Source organism: Equus caballus, chromosome 9 (assembly GCF_041296265.1).
Source record: "Equus caballus isolate H_3958 breed thoroughbred chromosome 9, TB-T2T, whole genome shotgun sequence".
In the NCBI taxonomy this organism is placed as follows: Eukaryota; Metazoa; Chordata; class Mammalia; order Perissodactyla; family Equidae; genus Equus; species Equus caballus.
This window is the reverse complement of record NC_091692.1, coordinates 68,099,138-68,115,932: the sequence shown is the minus strand read 5'-3', so window position 1 is coordinate 68,115,932 and position 16,795 is coordinate 68,099,138. Positions and strand designations below refer to the sequence as shown.

General features: G+C 39.1%; 1 protein-coding gene across 2 annotated transcripts in view; it reads right to left on the bottom strand.

Annotated features, from left to right (window-relative positions):
* The window catches only part of EMC2 (ER membrane protein complex subunit 2), a 59,415-nt gene extending 45,017 nt beyond the window's left edge, over positions 1-14,398 (bottom strand). Inside the window, exons 1-2 of one of the 2 annotated variants that reach the window (XM_005613252.4) lie at positions 14,265-14,386; positions 5,080-5,233 (exon numbers count right to left, since the gene is read on the bottom strand). Coding sequence is in view for 1 of the 2 variants with exons in the window: in XM_001494974.6 (XP_001495024.5) it covers positions 14,265-14,304 (40 nt within the window). In the remaining variant the exon portion in view is untranslated. Of the gene's footprint in view, positions 1-5,079; positions 5,234-14,264 lie in introns of both variants that reach the window. The other variant, XM_001494974.6, reaches the window with a different exon arrangement.
* Positions 14,399-16,795: the final 2,397 nt, after the last annotated feature.

Genomic DNA, 16,795 nt, shown 5'->3' with positions numbered 1-16,795 from the left:
GATATCAAGGAAGACTACTAGGGTCAGGTCAAAATGACCCAGGAGCCAAAGTGAAGAGTTCCCACTCATCAAAGAGGTAACAATTTTGGGGGCAGCCCCATGGCTGAGTGGTTGGATTCGCACGCTCTGCTTTGGTGCCCCAGGGTTTCGCTGGTTTGGATCCTGGGTGCTGACATGGCACTGCTCATCAGGCCATGCTGGGGCAGTGTCCCACGTGCCACGACTGGAAGTACCCATGATATCAACCCTGATATCAGTTTCCCCACATTAAACCCAGCATATATGGGGTTAAAACCAAAACACTCATTCCCTGCTGACTCTCTGGCTTCCTGGCTCCAGAATCCACTATCCTCCATGGAGACAAACACCATCAACGACAAGCACCTGGACTATCTCCTCCCTCGAAGAGATATGGGCTGGTGGGAAAGCTGCTGACCAGCAAGGTCACAAGCTCCCTCCTCTCTGTAAGTGTCTCAAGGCCAAAGACAAGCTGGTGGGAAAGCTCCGACCAGCAAGGCCATATGCTCCCCCTCCCCTACCTAAAACCCCAAATAAAAACCCTTCCTTTTAGCTTTTCGGGGAGTTTGGGATTTGAGCGTTAGCTGCCCTCTCTTCTTGCTCGGCGCTGTGCAAAAATAAAATTCCTACTTTCTTCCACCACACCCGGTGTCAGAGAATGGCTTGCTGCGCAATGGGTGAGCGAACTCACTTCAGGTTCAGTAACACCCACAACTAAAAATACACAACTATATACTGGGGGGCTTTGGGAGAAAAGGGAAAAGTAAAATCTTTAAAAAAAAAAAAAAAAAAGAGGGAACAATTTGAGTTTCAATACAATGCAATGTACTGAAACTCATGAAATATATTTAAATCCATGAATTCATAATGATGCAGAATAAAAAAGAATTGGTTACCTTCAGAGGATGAGAGGGGACCAATACCCTATTGAAAACAGGCAAAAAACATTGATTCCAACCTTCCCACATGTACCTCTATGTAACCAAATAACAGATGAAAGGAAGTGTTTCTTTATATTAGTGCTCCAACTAATAAACGAAAAAGAAATGATACAACTGGAATGTTACCATTTTGCAAACTCAATGAATTACTACAGGCAGTAAGCATCAATAGCTGCTAAAATAAGAAAAAGAGAGCCAGACGTTATGTGCCTTAGATAGCCTTGAAAAAAAGATATAACCTGAGACTATTCCAGTCTCTGAATCCAGCTGCCACTTTGCAAGAAATACAGGGGATAGAGGAACATGCTGAATCATACCATGAATATTCAATCAGGACAATGTAGACAGTGGCAAACTCAAATGGCCCAAGTTCAACAGGTAAATTTTAAAGAAAACAGAGATGGAACGGGAACCTATAGATCAAGAGATTTTAATAATTTATCAAACTTTATAAAAATTGGCAAGACTAACTTATAGTGTCTAAGGATAAATATTTGGAGAATAAAACCATATAAAATGCAAGAAGGTGATACTAGAAAAGTCAGGATAATAGTTACTGATGAGACGAGAGCGGGAGTTGTGAGTGGGATGAGGCAGGTGGAAGGAACTTCTGGGAGGAACTACAAAGCCCTATTTCTTGTCCTGGGTGGTGGTTTCAAGGGTGTTATTTTGTAATAGATAATTAAGCCATCCATTTGTTTTGTGTGACTTTTTCCGTTTTATTTTACAATAAAGATACTTAGAATGAAAGAACGGAGGGAGGAAGCAGAAAGAAAAAAAAGCAGGGAAGTCCATTAAAACAGAGGAAAGAAAACCTGTCTTTTACCAAATAAAACATTGGGAGGTTCAAAAACTTTTTAAGTTGAGTAGCAACATAATTTCTTTGAAATTCTGACACAAAAGTTTATTAACTAAACAGTTCTAAAATAAACAGCTTATGTTTGCTGGAAATGATCTCAAATCTCTCATAAAACTGTTACCGTATAACACTTTGTAATCTGAAAATCAACCAAACCCACGATGGGGACATATTTCCTGTGCCTGGCTAAAATACATGGCTCTTGACATGAAGAAGCCAAGAAATAAAGTTAAACTGCAAAAGCATTAGTCAACACAAATGCGTTTCAGACAATGGCAGCTTAAAAACACACAAAAAGATCCCATACAGCTCCAAGCTTTAGCCCATTAATTAAGTCATCGAATTTTATAGCTTGCATAAAGTTTTAACTACTTAAAAGAAGAATGTAATAGCAACAGTGTTATCCATTTAATCACTGATACAAAACTAATTTTGGAAAAAAATCAACAGAATTCTATTCATTTAGTGAACAGAAATCAGAAAAAAAAAAGAAGGGGCCATTGTATTTAAATCCAATGATGAATATCTGACTAAAAATATTCTCTTAAAACTGAGGTTAGTTAAGTAGGATTAAAACAATGCAGCAGTATAATGCCTATCTGTAAAGCTGTGGGGTTTACTGTTTAACCCTAGTGGCTTTATCTAATCTAAATTTTTATCCACAGTTCAGTAAACATACTTTTAAAAAGAATGTCTATTAGTAAGATCTGTTTCTACCCACAGAACATTTCTGACACCAAATGTAGGGGGAGGGGCAGTTTCTCCACACCAAGCAATTCTCCAACTCTCTGAACACCAACTTAGTGTCCAATAATTCGATTCAATTCAATTCTCTCACAAACTACCAGGAGTTAGCATCACACCCCACAGGTTAACAGGGCTCAGTTCCACAAGACTGCCCCCACTTAAGACACCAATTACAAGTCAGGGCCACCTGTACTTCTCATCAACTGGCTGTAAAGCTGGAGTTTCCCACAACTCCTCCTCAGGTTCTATACTTTGCTAAACTGGCTCACAGAACGCAGTAAAGTGCTTTACTTACTATTACTGGGTTATAAAGGATACAACCCAAGAACAGTCAGATGGAAGGGGGAAGCAGAGGAGCTGCCATGCCCTGTCTAGGCATGACATCCTCCCAGCACCTTGATATGTTCACCAACCTAGAAGCTCTCCAACTTCCGTAGTTTAGGGGCAAACAAAGGTTTCCTTCCGTAGGCATGACTGACTAAATCATGGGTGATTAGCTCAATCTCCAGGTGCTCTCCTCTCTCAGGACCTCTCAGGAGGTCCAGGGGTGGGACTGAAAGTTTGAACACTTAATCATGTTTTTTGGTCTTTCTGGTGACCAGCCCCGATCCTAAAGCTATCCAGTCACCAGTCATCTCATTAGCACACAAAAACACACCCTTATCACTCTAGAAAATCTTGTGTCAGGAATCTAGGACTAAGACCAAATATTATAACAAAAGATGTTGCTATCAACCTTACCACTCAGGAAATTACAAGGGTTTAGGAGCTCTGTGCAGGAACTGGGGATGAAGACCAAATATATATTCCTTATTATATCATAATATAACATTTATCTTTAGATCCACAACTTTAGTTTTCAAAACTCATTCAAACCATAGCCCATAACACACTTCACATACACTGTCTGAAGCTCACATTCTCTTTTAACCCGACATTAATTTAAAAGAAGAGCCTTGGGAATATAAATTACTTAGTGTTCTGTAGATCTGTTCCACAACACTGCACCCCTTACCCATATCCTAACACTCAAATTCAGAAATGCTAGCCCAGATGAATTAATAAAATGTACTGTTTGAACTGACGAATTATCATTTAACCTGTTAGACTGGGAATTCTCCACAGCAGCCTTTAAGAAGCAGAATTCCTGCCCATAAACTAGAGATTAAAAGAGCAAACTTCATTCCCATCCTCTTTTTTGTCAAATATCTCATTTACCAACAGTCTTCAATTTTTCATCAGTCTCTTCCTGATTCATATTCAAGATATTATTGAAATAACTTTCCAGGCCCAAAATGGAGCTGCTCCTGCCCAAGGTGCCACATCAGCAAACCAAAACTTATATGACTTTTTTGTCCCTGTAAATGCTCCACTTGACCAGGAATGTAGTACATCCAGTCAATCCCTAAACACCAAGCCGACTCTGGGCCTTCTCACCCCAAACAAAACTGACTATGTGGCCCCAGTCAATAAGATACTTTGTATTTGTGTCTTCCTTGTTTTTTATTCCTTACCCTATAAAAGCTTCTTGCCCTCTGCCACATTTTACAGTTCCCCCAAAGGAGACTGTCTACTTTATGAAGTATTAAATAAAATTTGTTTGTATTACCTAAATTGTCTTCTTTAATCATTTTTTTAACAGTATATTATTGGGAAATCTCTGATTTTCAAAACATTCTCCTTTCACCTATTAATATATCACCCATGACTTCTACTTAGTCATTCAAAAATATATTAATACATTATTTCTATAACATACGCTAAAAATATAAAGATAAAAAAATTATTACTTGTGTCTGAGAATTTGACAAGCTCACAGAAAAACTGTAAACAACTGCAAAATAATGTGATAAAAGCCAAGAAAGTGTTATGTTCAGAGCAGTAAGAAAGCAAGGTAAGAGAAAGATTAATGTCACCTGGCAGGGAGAAAAGGTTAAAGATGACATCTGTGATATATGAATTAAATCCTAAGGCTCAAAGGGAGTTTGTTAGATGAGGTTTAAAGCAAGAGAGCATAAGCCATGATAGAGGAATGAAAGTATCTGATGTGCTCAGGGTGGGAAATTGCCCAAACCATTGAGATTAGGGGAAAAGGGAGAAGGCAGGCAAGGTAGTTCTTCCCGGCCATTGCAGAATGGAGCTCAGGTTAATTCTTCATTGGTGTAACCTGAAAAAGGGTGGGGAATACACTTCTCTGTCAAAGAATACTCCCAAGGACCCCAAATAAAAACCTGAAGGATCACCCACCAGAAGAGGGAAAAGTAGGAGAGAAAAGCAGTTTTTCTAAAGACTAAATGGGGGGAAACAGAGCTCTTTTACCCAAATATTTCCTTACTTATCCATGCTCTAAAGTTTACAAGAAAATCAAATTAAGTATAATGTGTATTTCAAGGTATTCTTTAAGTAAGGTAAAAAATAAAAGTACAAGTATTATCTATATATTGTTATGCCTCCTTCAAAGATATTTTTAGTGTTAGATACACTTCGATTTTACCCCACAATTCTTTTCATTACCCAAAGGCTTTTCCTGTGTTTCAAATTTCCACAAGTTTTACATTTTCATCTTCTTTCTCCAGTTTCCTCTTCCTTGAGTTCAAATTCCAGCTCTTTCACTTTCTAGCTGTGTGATACTGGGTGAGTTAACCACTTTGTACTTTATTGTTCTCGTCTAAAAAATGGAGATGAAAATAGTAATAGCTATATCATACAGTTGTTGTCGTAATAAACATTATGAATTAATGTATGTGTTTAGAACAGTGCCTGGCACAATATGTGCTCAAAAAATTCTAGCTCTTATTAATATTCTACCCTCTATTTCCTTCCCTGTTCTCATATCCACTGTTAATTCTCTTTAGTTTCTGAACTGAGAGGCTCTGAAGTGTCTCACCAAGTCAAAAGTACATCCTATAAAATCAAATACTGTTTATCTTTTCCTAAGCCCTCCATCTCTGGCTTTGCTCTTCATATTTCATTTAGAGTAGGGATTTAAAGCAGTGGTCAATAAACCAGAGCCCCAGGGCCAAATATTGCAGCCACCTGTTTTGTACATGAAGTTTTATCAAAACACAGGCACACCTCTCCCCCAAGCCCGAAAAACAGGCACCCTTATTCACTTAGGTATCATCTATGGCTGTTTTTGTGCTACAATGGCAGAGCTGTATTCAGCAGTCCCCGCTTATTAACACGGTTTTGTTTTCCTCAGTTTCAGCTACCCACAGTCAACCATGGTCCAAAAATATTAAATGGAAAATTCCAGAAATAACCAATCATAAGTTTTAAATCATGTGCCATTCTGATTAGCGTGATGAAATCTCCTGCTGTCCTGCTCCATCCTGTCCAGGACATAAATCATCCCTTTGTCCAGGTGTCCAAGCTGTATATGCCACCCACCCATTAGTCACTTAGTAGGTGTCTAGATTATCAGATCGCCTGTCTCTGTATCGCAGTGCTTGTGTTCCAGTAAGCCTCATTTTACTAAATAACGGCCCCAAAGCACAAGAGTAGTGATGCTAGCAATTCAGATATGCCAAAGAGAAGTCATAAAGCACTTTCTTTAAGTGAAAAAGTGAAAGTTTTCGACTTAAGGAGAAAAAATAAAATTATATGCTGAGCTTGCTAAGATCCACAGTAAGAACAAATCTTCTATCCATGAAATTGTGAAGAAAAAGAAATTCATTTTTGCTGTCACACCTCAAATATGCATGTATAGGAAAAAACACAGTATATATAGGGTTTAGTACCATCTATGGTTTCAAGCATCTGCTGAAGGTCTTAAAACATATCCCCCATGGATGAATGGGGATTACAGTAGGTGAGACAGATCATATGTCATACAAAGCTAAAAATATTTACTATCTGGCCATTTAGGAAAAAAATGAAACAATTCCTGATTGAGAGCATAAATTCACATAAAGGGCACAGGATCTAGAGTCAGAGGACTTAGGTTTAAATTCCAATACTTCCACTTATCAGCATGGTGATCCTGGAACTGTCACTTAACACTTCTAACCTCAGCTATAAAATATAGAAGATCACAAGCCTGTCTTATAGAGCTGTGATGAAAGTTACACAAAGCAAAACCTAGACTCCCCAGATGTCACTCAGCTAATACAATGTTGCGGGTAGGGGTGGGGGGGTTATTTGTTTTTAATCTGATTTTGATTACCTTTAGGCAGGGCATGGACTCACTGGTTTTTCATTGGTACCACTATTGTCCTTTCACGCAATTTCACACATTATCCTCATCTGCTTGGCACCTGAGTTTAGGACTCCTAGGACTAGATAATTTATGTAGAGCACTCACAAAATATAAAGTGCTACAAAAATTTTAATTACCTTTATTTTAAGGAAAATCTCTAAGTGTTTCAGCTTCTGGCAAGAAATAAAGGCTCTTCCCTTACTCCTGCCTCAAAGGTGGCTTAAAACTTTTCAGCTTACTCTAAACCCTCCGAAAAAAAGCATGCTCCTCAGAGCCAAAGGCATTTATTATATGCTGTGTAAGGACGGAGCTCACGGCTGGCTTGAATATTTTATTAACAATTGTGCAAGCCCTGGGGATGAGCTAAAGGTCAAAGGTTAAAAGACTAGCTATGATTATTCTATTTATTCCTATGAGGCCTGGGTTTCACTGTGACGAGACAGAGGCCACTGGAAGTTGGAAAAACATCCTTCCTCAATTCCTATACTTTCCCTACTTCACTTTATTATATATTCTAAAATATCATTTAGAGATTCATTTACATGAACCAGCATACTCCCTTAAAAGGTCAATACTTCTGGGACAATAAATAAATTTTAAATTATTCATAGTCCTACAAATTTATCTGGTCGATTGGTTTCAGGATGTTGAAAACAGCTGTTCTGAGAGACAAGGCCATTTGATTTGAAAAAAGGAAGGATTAATTCATTTTAATGCACAAAAAACTCTAGCAGAAGTGTTTCTCAAACTGTGTATTGTGAACCATTAGTGGGGTGTGAAATCAATTTAGTGGACTTCTTCCAGCATTTAGGAGGAAAAAAATGAAACAGTATAAATAGAATAGACTGCATTGCTCATACTAAGAATAAGTACTTTTTAAATAAAACTTTGGTTTCACTTTATACACATGCTAAAACATATGTATGAGTATACTTAATTAAGCATGAGCTAACTTGCAACGGTTATTTCTGATTGTGGAAAAACAGTGCTGTAGGAAAGGGACATACTTTTTTAAAGCATAACTGCTAAGAACAACAGTCTTAACACAGTCACAAACATTATATAAAAATACAATAGCTGAACACAAAACAATGAACGTTGTTTGTGTATGAAAATGTAACTTTTGCAAACTAAGCAGCATTTCATCTGTAACACTTTCAACTATAATTACACAGTGGGCCCTGTCACACTCTGGATACTCCTACAAATACAATGTAAAATTATTTGTGACGTTAAACATTCAGAAATGCCTTAAAAACATTCATTTAAAAATCAGTAAAAATAAAAGTCTCTTGAAGAAAACGTTTTTCACCTTTGCTAAACCTCTACCTCAAACACAGAAAACCAAAGTCATCTTCTCTTCCTGACAAAGGTGGCTTCCCTTCCCAATGTTTACATTTCTGTTAATGCCACCTCAGGATTTCAATTCTGCCCAATGTTTCTGACTCCTCCTTCAGTATCTAAGTCCTGTGATTCTTCTAAAATATTTCTAAGATTTATACCTGCCACTCTTTTTCTACTCCTACTACCCAAGTCCAGGCTCTTATAATCCCATTTGGACAGAAAGCCTCACATCATGATTTAGATCTGACAAGGCATGAGCCAACTCAATGAGAAAAGCTCCTAAGCAAAGATTATCCTTTATGGGCTGGCCTGGTGGCGCTGCAGTTAAGTTCGCACATTCTGCTTCTTGGCCGCCTGGGGTTCGCCGGTTCGGATCCTGGGTGCAGACATGGCACCGCTTGGCAAAAGCCATGCTGTGGTAGGGGTCCCAGGTATAAAGCAGAGGAAGATGGGCACAGATGTTAGCTCAGGGCCAGTCTTCCTCAGCAAAAAGAGGAAGATTGGCAGTAGTTAGCTCAGAGCTAATCTTCCTCAAAAAAGATTAAAATATATATATATATATATATATTACCCATAGAGGAGGCCTACATTGGGCAGAAATGGCCACGCCGTAGGACCCCAAATTCTTAAGATACTCAATGATTCCTACTGCCCTCAATGATTCCTACTGCCTTTTGGGCAGTACAGTGTGATGACTGGAACCATAGCCTTTGGAGTTATTCATGTACTGAATGCCAGCCACATGCCAAGCCTATATGTGGGCAATGGGAGTAAAGTAAGAAACAAAATAAAATTCCTGGGGCTTACATTCTAGTAGGGTAGAAAGATGACAAACCACGTAACTTCACATAGTGATAATTCCTTTAAAGGAACTTAAAAGGCTATGTGATACAGTCGGGTTGGGGACGGAGGAGCCTCTGGAAAGGGCGGTCAGAGAAGGCTTCTCTGAGAAAGCAGTTTTTAAGCAGAGGAAAGAATGAGAAGGAGCCAGCCATAAAGAGCAAATGTTAAGTTACTGAGACAGAAACTAGTCTGGCATGTTCCAAGAACAAAAGAATGGCAGCCTGGGTGAATGAACTTAACTAGTTAATTACTGAGTGAGGAAGAGCAGTATAACAGCAGCTCAAATCACAACATTCCCTTTTGCTAGCTGTGGTATCCTGAACAAGCTGCTTCACCTCTTTAGTTTGCTTCTTCATCTGTAAAATGGGAATAAAACCTATCTCATAGGATATGTGTCAGAATTGAATGAGATTATACAAAATATTTAGTAAGCCATTTTCATTATTATTACCATTACTAAAGACACTACTATATCAAAGCTCATAAACAAACTTAATATACTAGCACTCACTAACTGAGCAAACAAGCATTTACCAAGAGCTTGTTTTCTGACTCTTACCACTATGCTGGTCAATGGAAGGATTGAGAAGATCTGTGTGTGTAAAGAATGTAAACAAGTAATTAAAACATTACTGGGTGAGATTAATAAGGTTCAGCAAAAACTCTCTTAACCATCATCCAGTTAAAACCAACTCAAAGAATTTCGTTCTGCAAAACATATTAATGATGCCCACAGCATTTTAGAAGCTCTAGGCTAACAGGCCGCATCAGCTAGCTCTTGGTTAATTGTTTCCATCAGGTGTTAGATTAAAAAAAGTTGGCTGTGTTTGTATGCAAACCAGTTCACGCCTGTTAAACTTAACGTAATTATACAGAGTAATTAAATATTACATAAGCCAAAGAAAACTTAAATGCAAAATACAGAATTATTTCCATGAAAAAAAAGCTGGATGCTTTGAAAAACTCTATAAAGATAAACAGGTTTGAAAAACTGCCGTCATATTAGGTAAAGTGACAATTAAAAACATAATGAGGGTCTGGCCTGGTGGTGTAGTGATTAAGTTTGTGCACTCAGCTTCAGTGGCCCTGGCTTCGCCAGTTCGGACCCCAGGTGTGGACCTACGCACCGCTCATCAAGCCATGCTGTGGCAGGCATGCCACATATAAAATAGAGGAAGATGGGCACGGATGTTAGCTCAGGGCCAATCTTCCTCAGCAAAAAGAGAAGGATTGGCAACAGATGTTAGCTTAGAGTCAATCTTCCTCAAAAAGAAAAAAAAATTACACACACACACACACATATACATATATATATAATGAGTGGGCCGGCTCAGTAGTGTAGTGGTTAAGTTCATGCTCTCTGCTTTGGCGGCCTGGGGTTCATTGGTTTGGATGCTGGGCACGGACCTATACACCGCTCACCAAGCCATGCTGTGAGGGCATCCTGCATACAAAATAGAGGAAGACTGGCACAGATGTTGGCTCAAGGCCAATCTTCCTCACCAAAAAGAATCTATAATGAGGAAAATAATAAAAATCTAAAAGACTTGCACAGTGAAGCTGCTACACAAGGATCTTTATATTCTTGTTCCATGTTAAAGAACACAAAACTGAAAAGGATTTAGTAAAGATGACAAGGAATTTCAATCAGGGGATCCCTATCAAAGAAAAGGCCCTGCCCCATATCACTATCTACATTTTAAATTTTAAGTTTAATGAAAAGAGTCACTAACTTTTATTTTTTAAATAGGAAAGTGGCTCCCATCTACAAAGTCCAAACTTAAGCTTCAAGGCACAAACTTTTCTAGCTCTTACTTTGCAAAAATGACCTTTACAGAACATATACATACTCATAAATACGAATCTTTAGTTTAGAAGTGAAATCTCAGGGTACATTCCATGAGATCTGGGACCTTGCCTGTCTTGTTCAGCACTGTATCCTCGAGAAATGGAACAGTGCCTGGTGCAAAGTACTCAAATATATGTTTATATAGGCTAACAGTTAAAGCTAGGTATGGATGAGATTGCCCACAGAAGATATTTAACCTTTTTTAGATCTCTTTGAGGCTGATGAGACTTTGGAATGATGTTTTCCTAGAAATATGGGCATTTTTACATACACACTCAATTTTGCATATAATTTCAGGGAATTCACAGACCACATAACACTTATGCCTGCATCAGTCAGGAGTCTATTGATCTGAGGTTTAATAACCACCAATAATAAAGAAGAGGGCTAAGGAAAGAACCATTGAGGGCACCAAAAATTAAGGAGCAAACGAATGTAGAGAACTTAGCAAAGAAAAGGTCTGAAAAGTAAGAGGAGAACCTTAATGTTATTAAGAAACCAAGAAAAGAATTTTTCATAGGGGAGTGATCTGCAATGACAAATGTAGTATAGATGTACAAAACACAAGCATTAGACCTGGCATTATGGCTGCCTAGAAACTTTACTGGAGTGACAGGGCATGGAAAGCAAGTTGTGGTTGTTTGAAAGACTGAATAAAAACAGAGGAAGTAGAAACAGTGAGCACAAAAAACTAAAATTCCCTCATTTTTAATAACTATCTTTCAACAAATTATTCATTTAGTGCCTATTATAGGCATGATGCTAGGCATCCTATCTGTATCCTGCCCAAATACCCTATTCTCAAGAAACTTGACTATACCCTCTTTACAACTCTCTTTCTCACCTTCAAACTCCTAATAACTCCTCTATATAATACCTCAATAACTTTCAACTGGCTGAATAAATAAATCATATATTCTATGTTTTTTTACAGAGCTCAACAGAGTCTAGGAGAATATTAGACTTACTATATAGGTCTTTTATGAACATGTGATAAATTTTCCTATCACAAGAATTACAGTATTCTTTGAACTAACCACTTCTATGACTTTAATTCATGATGCTAGTCAATGACATTCTTAAAGACATATGTCCAACTGACACTCCCCCAAAAATATAAACAAAAAACTATCCCTGAGAGTCCTCCCATCACCCTCTCACATCCTAAAAGTCTGTTACCATAAGTCTCTGAAAGAAAAACTAAAATATTCTTTTATTAAAAGTCCCCCAAAAGGCAATTTTAATTCTCAAAATGGCTCAACTCTCATTTTACAAATGAGCAAACTATAGCCTATTAGTTAAGTGAGTTGCCTAAGTCTATCTAAGATACTGAAGAAATTATCCCAACACTAGAAAAATGACTTATAGTCTTTTTGTGACAATTTGTTAATGTTTATTACTAATCTATTAACCATTCATTTAGTCGACAAATAATTACTGAGTTCCTTTCATATGTCAGGCACTAGAACAAGATAGGCCTGGTCACTCCCTCATTCTAGAAGAGACAAACTTTAAAACTTAAGACAATTGGGTAAGTGCTTCAATAGTATGAGAACACACAGAGGACCAGGGTAGGTTTTGTTGCTTGTTTTTGTTGTTGTTTTTTCTTTTTTTTAAATTTTGGTGAAAGGATGAGAAAGGAGTAGGGAGTAGGCTGGTCAAGGAAGGCTCTCTCAAGTATGTGACCTTTGAGGGGGAATTCTGAGAAATGATAAAGTACATTGGGAACAAGAGTGGGGCAATGAGGGAAGAACACTCCTAGAGGAAGGAATAGCATGTGTCCAGGCCTAACACAAGGACTATGGCAGGTTTAGGGAATTCAACAAAAGCCAGCACAGCCAGCTCACAGAGCGAGGGGGAGAAGAGCCTAAGATAAAGCTAGAGACATGGGCAGGAGCTACATGACCTTTTCATACAGTACTTAATTTAAAAGCACTTTAACATGTTTCTCTCTTGTTCCTCAACAAACTTTGTGAAGTAATTACTTATTTATTAATCCAAATCTAATGACATCACTCCTCTCTAGAATGCCCAGAGGGTAAGGTCCAAGTTACTTAGAACCCCTTGTCTGCTAATAGTTACACTCCTACTGGATTTTGTAGATGCTACTATCACCTAAGCAACCTATATTGAACACATCTTCAAAATAGCACTTTCTAAAAAGCATGAAATCTTTGAAACATTTTTTTTAAAGCATTAATAACAACAGCCACGTATCTACCATCCAGCTTAAGGTATACATCCTGACAAGTTTTTTAAAACTATGCATTTACAGGTCTGTCTTCTCCATGAGACTGTGAACTCCCTGAAGTTAGGGACTGTGTGTTACTTAACTTGATATCTAGCACTAAGCACTTAATACTTGTTTAACATAAAGGAATCTCCCAATACAGATAGAAACACCAAGGTTCACAGTGTGCCGCCTCAAAACCAATAATCAATCATTGAATTCAGTTAAATATTAAACAATTTAGCTTTTTCCATACATGTTTGCAACTTTGTAATACTGGATTTATTCACCATCAATCAATCAATATAATTTTCAGTCTACATGTTACCAGGCCATTTTTTAAACATTCGAAGAAGGTATTCATTGAACAAATAAGCTACTGAAGTATACTGTTAAATGCTGGGAACATGAATTTCAATTACACAAATTTTATGCCTTAGATAAACTCAAGACTTCTCTCTTAAGCATGCCTCTGGCTAAAGTCTTCGAGAGGGGAAACTCTCTCACAGAATTGGTCCAAAGTTTGGATGCTTCCAGATTTAAAAAAATAAACTCCACTTCAGATGAAACTAAGATGAGGGAAGGAAGTCAATCACACCTGAGTACACGCCCAAGATAACTAGTTTTTTTCCCCTTCAGAAAAGGAATTACTGGTGGGGAGTAACAAGGAAGTTGTGTTGTATGTGTACATGTGTTTTGAAGGGGTGTGGGACAGGGAATAATTAAAAAGGGAAGTAATCAAAAACTCGATTTTTAAGACAGAATCAAATGTAAAATGGCATGTAAAGAATCAGATTTGTTCATGAGTCTTCTACACACCTTTTCTACACAGAGTTGTAATCGTTACACAGCAGTTAATAAAAAGGCCTTACAGGCCTTGTAGTTCTTGGCCGCAAAGAAGCTTCAGCAGTCACCATCCCGCCTCCTCCGCACCGCCCAGCAACTCCAGGTCCCTCCTGCCTGCTAGCGGAAGCTGCCCTGGGCCGTTGGACTGGCGCGGAGCTAGGTCGGTGACTCAATCGAGGGGCACAAGCGGGAGGGAACACAGCGGACTCCAGTCGGTGGCCGGGCCAAAGAAGGGGTCAGCCTCAGCCACCACCTGAGGTCAGCCCGTCCAGTGAGAAGTTCATTGCCCGAAGAGAGACCAGAGAACCCAGCTCTCCGAGAGCAGCAGGTATTTCCGAATCGCTTGCTAGGGCTTTAGGTCTTCCCGCGCCCGTCCCGCCCGCAGTTACCTTCCCAAGTGACATCGTAAAGCTCTGAAACCTTCGCCATCTTCTCAGAACCTAGAGGCAGCGGGGTGAGAGGGCGGGGAGGCGCGGTCACGTGACCTGCAACCAGGAGGTGGAGAATTACGACACCATCTCTCATTGGCCGAGAGAGCGGAGGGGGCGGGACCCGCTGCGCACGTGCACGCGGCCCTGCGTAGGGCCTATCGGGGGAGGGGGCGGGGCGAGCTGGGCGGTGCGCACGGCGCGCCGGGAATTTGAGGACGCTCTGGCAGCTGGTCGGGCGGCTGAGTTCGCTTGGGGTGAGGTGTCTGTTTTGCCGTTTTACTTTTAACAAATGCTGGGTTTTTAATGTACGCCACTCCTGGTTTTTCATTTTTCTCCACATAGGTGTATTTATTCTCTTCCCACTCCATGGCCTGCTGCAGCGCAGCGTTCTGATCGAATCCCTTAATTGTCCGCAACTTTCCTTAGGGATTCGCTTTCCATTTCCTGTGTGTGTTCGACTAAATTGATAGACTCCAAAATTTGTCATTGAGTCTCTGGGGGACTAAGCAGGATTCTGCCTTTGCACATTATGTTCCCGTCGGCGAGGACTTCTTAATGCTCACTTGAATGCTTGGTGCCAACCTCTGCCCCTAGTTAGCGCTTCTCGTCGATCCCTGTCTGCCTGCCCCTCTGCGTTTGAAACTCCGTGAGAGCAGCCAGTATGTAAGTGCTTATAAATAAGTGAATAAATGAAATAATAAATGTACAAATGAGACCATCACAGCCTTATCCTTCGCTCCCCCTCTTAACCTCACTGGGGAGCCTCCTTTCCCACAAGGCTAATTGCCTTTGGACCTAGTCTAGAGCTAGGGAGAAATGTCTGGAGTAGAAGCAACAAATTTGAGCATATATTTAGTATTTGAAGCAATAACAACATAAAATTGTAAAGGGAGACTATGTAAAATGAGGAAAGAAGGCTAAAAATCCCTACATAACAGCTACAGTTAAGGGTCAGTGAAGAGGCAATCAAGATAGGAGAAAGGAGAAAAGAGAGCCATATCCCATCAAGCCAAGGGAGTAGACTTAAAAAAAAAGAAAGAAATTATCAATGGCACCTGCCACAGAGAGTTTACATAAGGACAGAAAAGACTAGTGAATTTATAAACTTGGATTAGATTCTGAATGAGCTTCGTTCTCTCCAGACGTTTGAAAAAGCCCTTCATTCAAAAAATTAAAAATCCTTCTCTCAGAAATTTACGTATTCTAATACTTAATAAAACAACCTTGTGTAATGGAAAGAACAAGAACTCATCAGACAGTTTTGAATCCAGGCTCTACTCTTTCGTAACTAGTTGACTTTCAGCATGTGTATCTCTCAACATCAGAGTTGTTTATGTGTAAAAAGAAGCTAATTATGTGACTATAAAAAGAAAATATCTACCTTGAGTTGTTGTCAAGATTAAAGGAGATACTGCATGACACTCTCATGGAGATACCAGTCCTGTGGCTGCCAATACTATTTATATGCTCCTGACTCCCAAATTCATAAATCGGGCACTCATTACTTCTACCCTGAAACTCAGTTCAGCTTTCTTAACATATTCATTTAGCTGGCTAATATGCATCTGAGAGTTAACATATCCCAAACAGAACTTTGGATTCCTGCCACCAGGCCCCCCAACTTGCTCTTCCCCATCACTTGATGAAACCATCCACCTAGTTGCACAAACTAAAATTCTACGAAGTATCCTTGAGTCCCTTCTTTGCCAACCATGCTGTATCCACTCTATCAGCAAATTCTGTATGGTACTTCCAAAACTTTCAGAAAATCCATCTATTTCTTTTCATCTCCACTGCTACTGCCTTAATCTAAGCCACAACCATCTCTCACCTGAATAACTGTAATAGCCTCCTAATCTCCTTACTTTCCTGCTATGTGAAATCTCTTTTCTGTACAGCAGCCCTACTGGTCTTAAAAAACACACACACAAAAGTCCTTTGCTTAAAGCTCTCAAATGGTTCCCTCTGTCAATAAAAATACTTTACCATGGTTTTTACAGGGTTTTACTCAATCTCTCTCCCTCCAATACCTCTTACCTCCTCTCCTACCATTCTATTTCTCTTCTGTAGACCCCAGCCATTCTCACCTACTTTCTGTTTCTCAAACATGCCGACCTCCTGTCTGCCTTGGGTCTGGCATTTGCCCAGCTGTTCCCTTTTCCTGAAACGCTCCCCTTCAGATCTTTAAGTGATTAAGTCTTCTTTTTGTTTTTCGTATCTCAGTATTGTTTACTTATTACATAAGTTCCTTGAGAGTATGGGCTTTGTCATACAAGAAACTAGCTGGAAATTAGAGCTGGAAACTAGAATAATTTCATTTTAGACTTCAAAGGTATTTATGATTTTAAGAACAATGTTTTTCAAACTTTTTTGCCTGCAATTCATATTAAGGAATACATATATTTGAAACTGAAAATTTATGAACTACCCTTACAATGTGTCTTGTCCTCTATATTTTCTATTCAAATTGAATCAATTCCATTTTATTT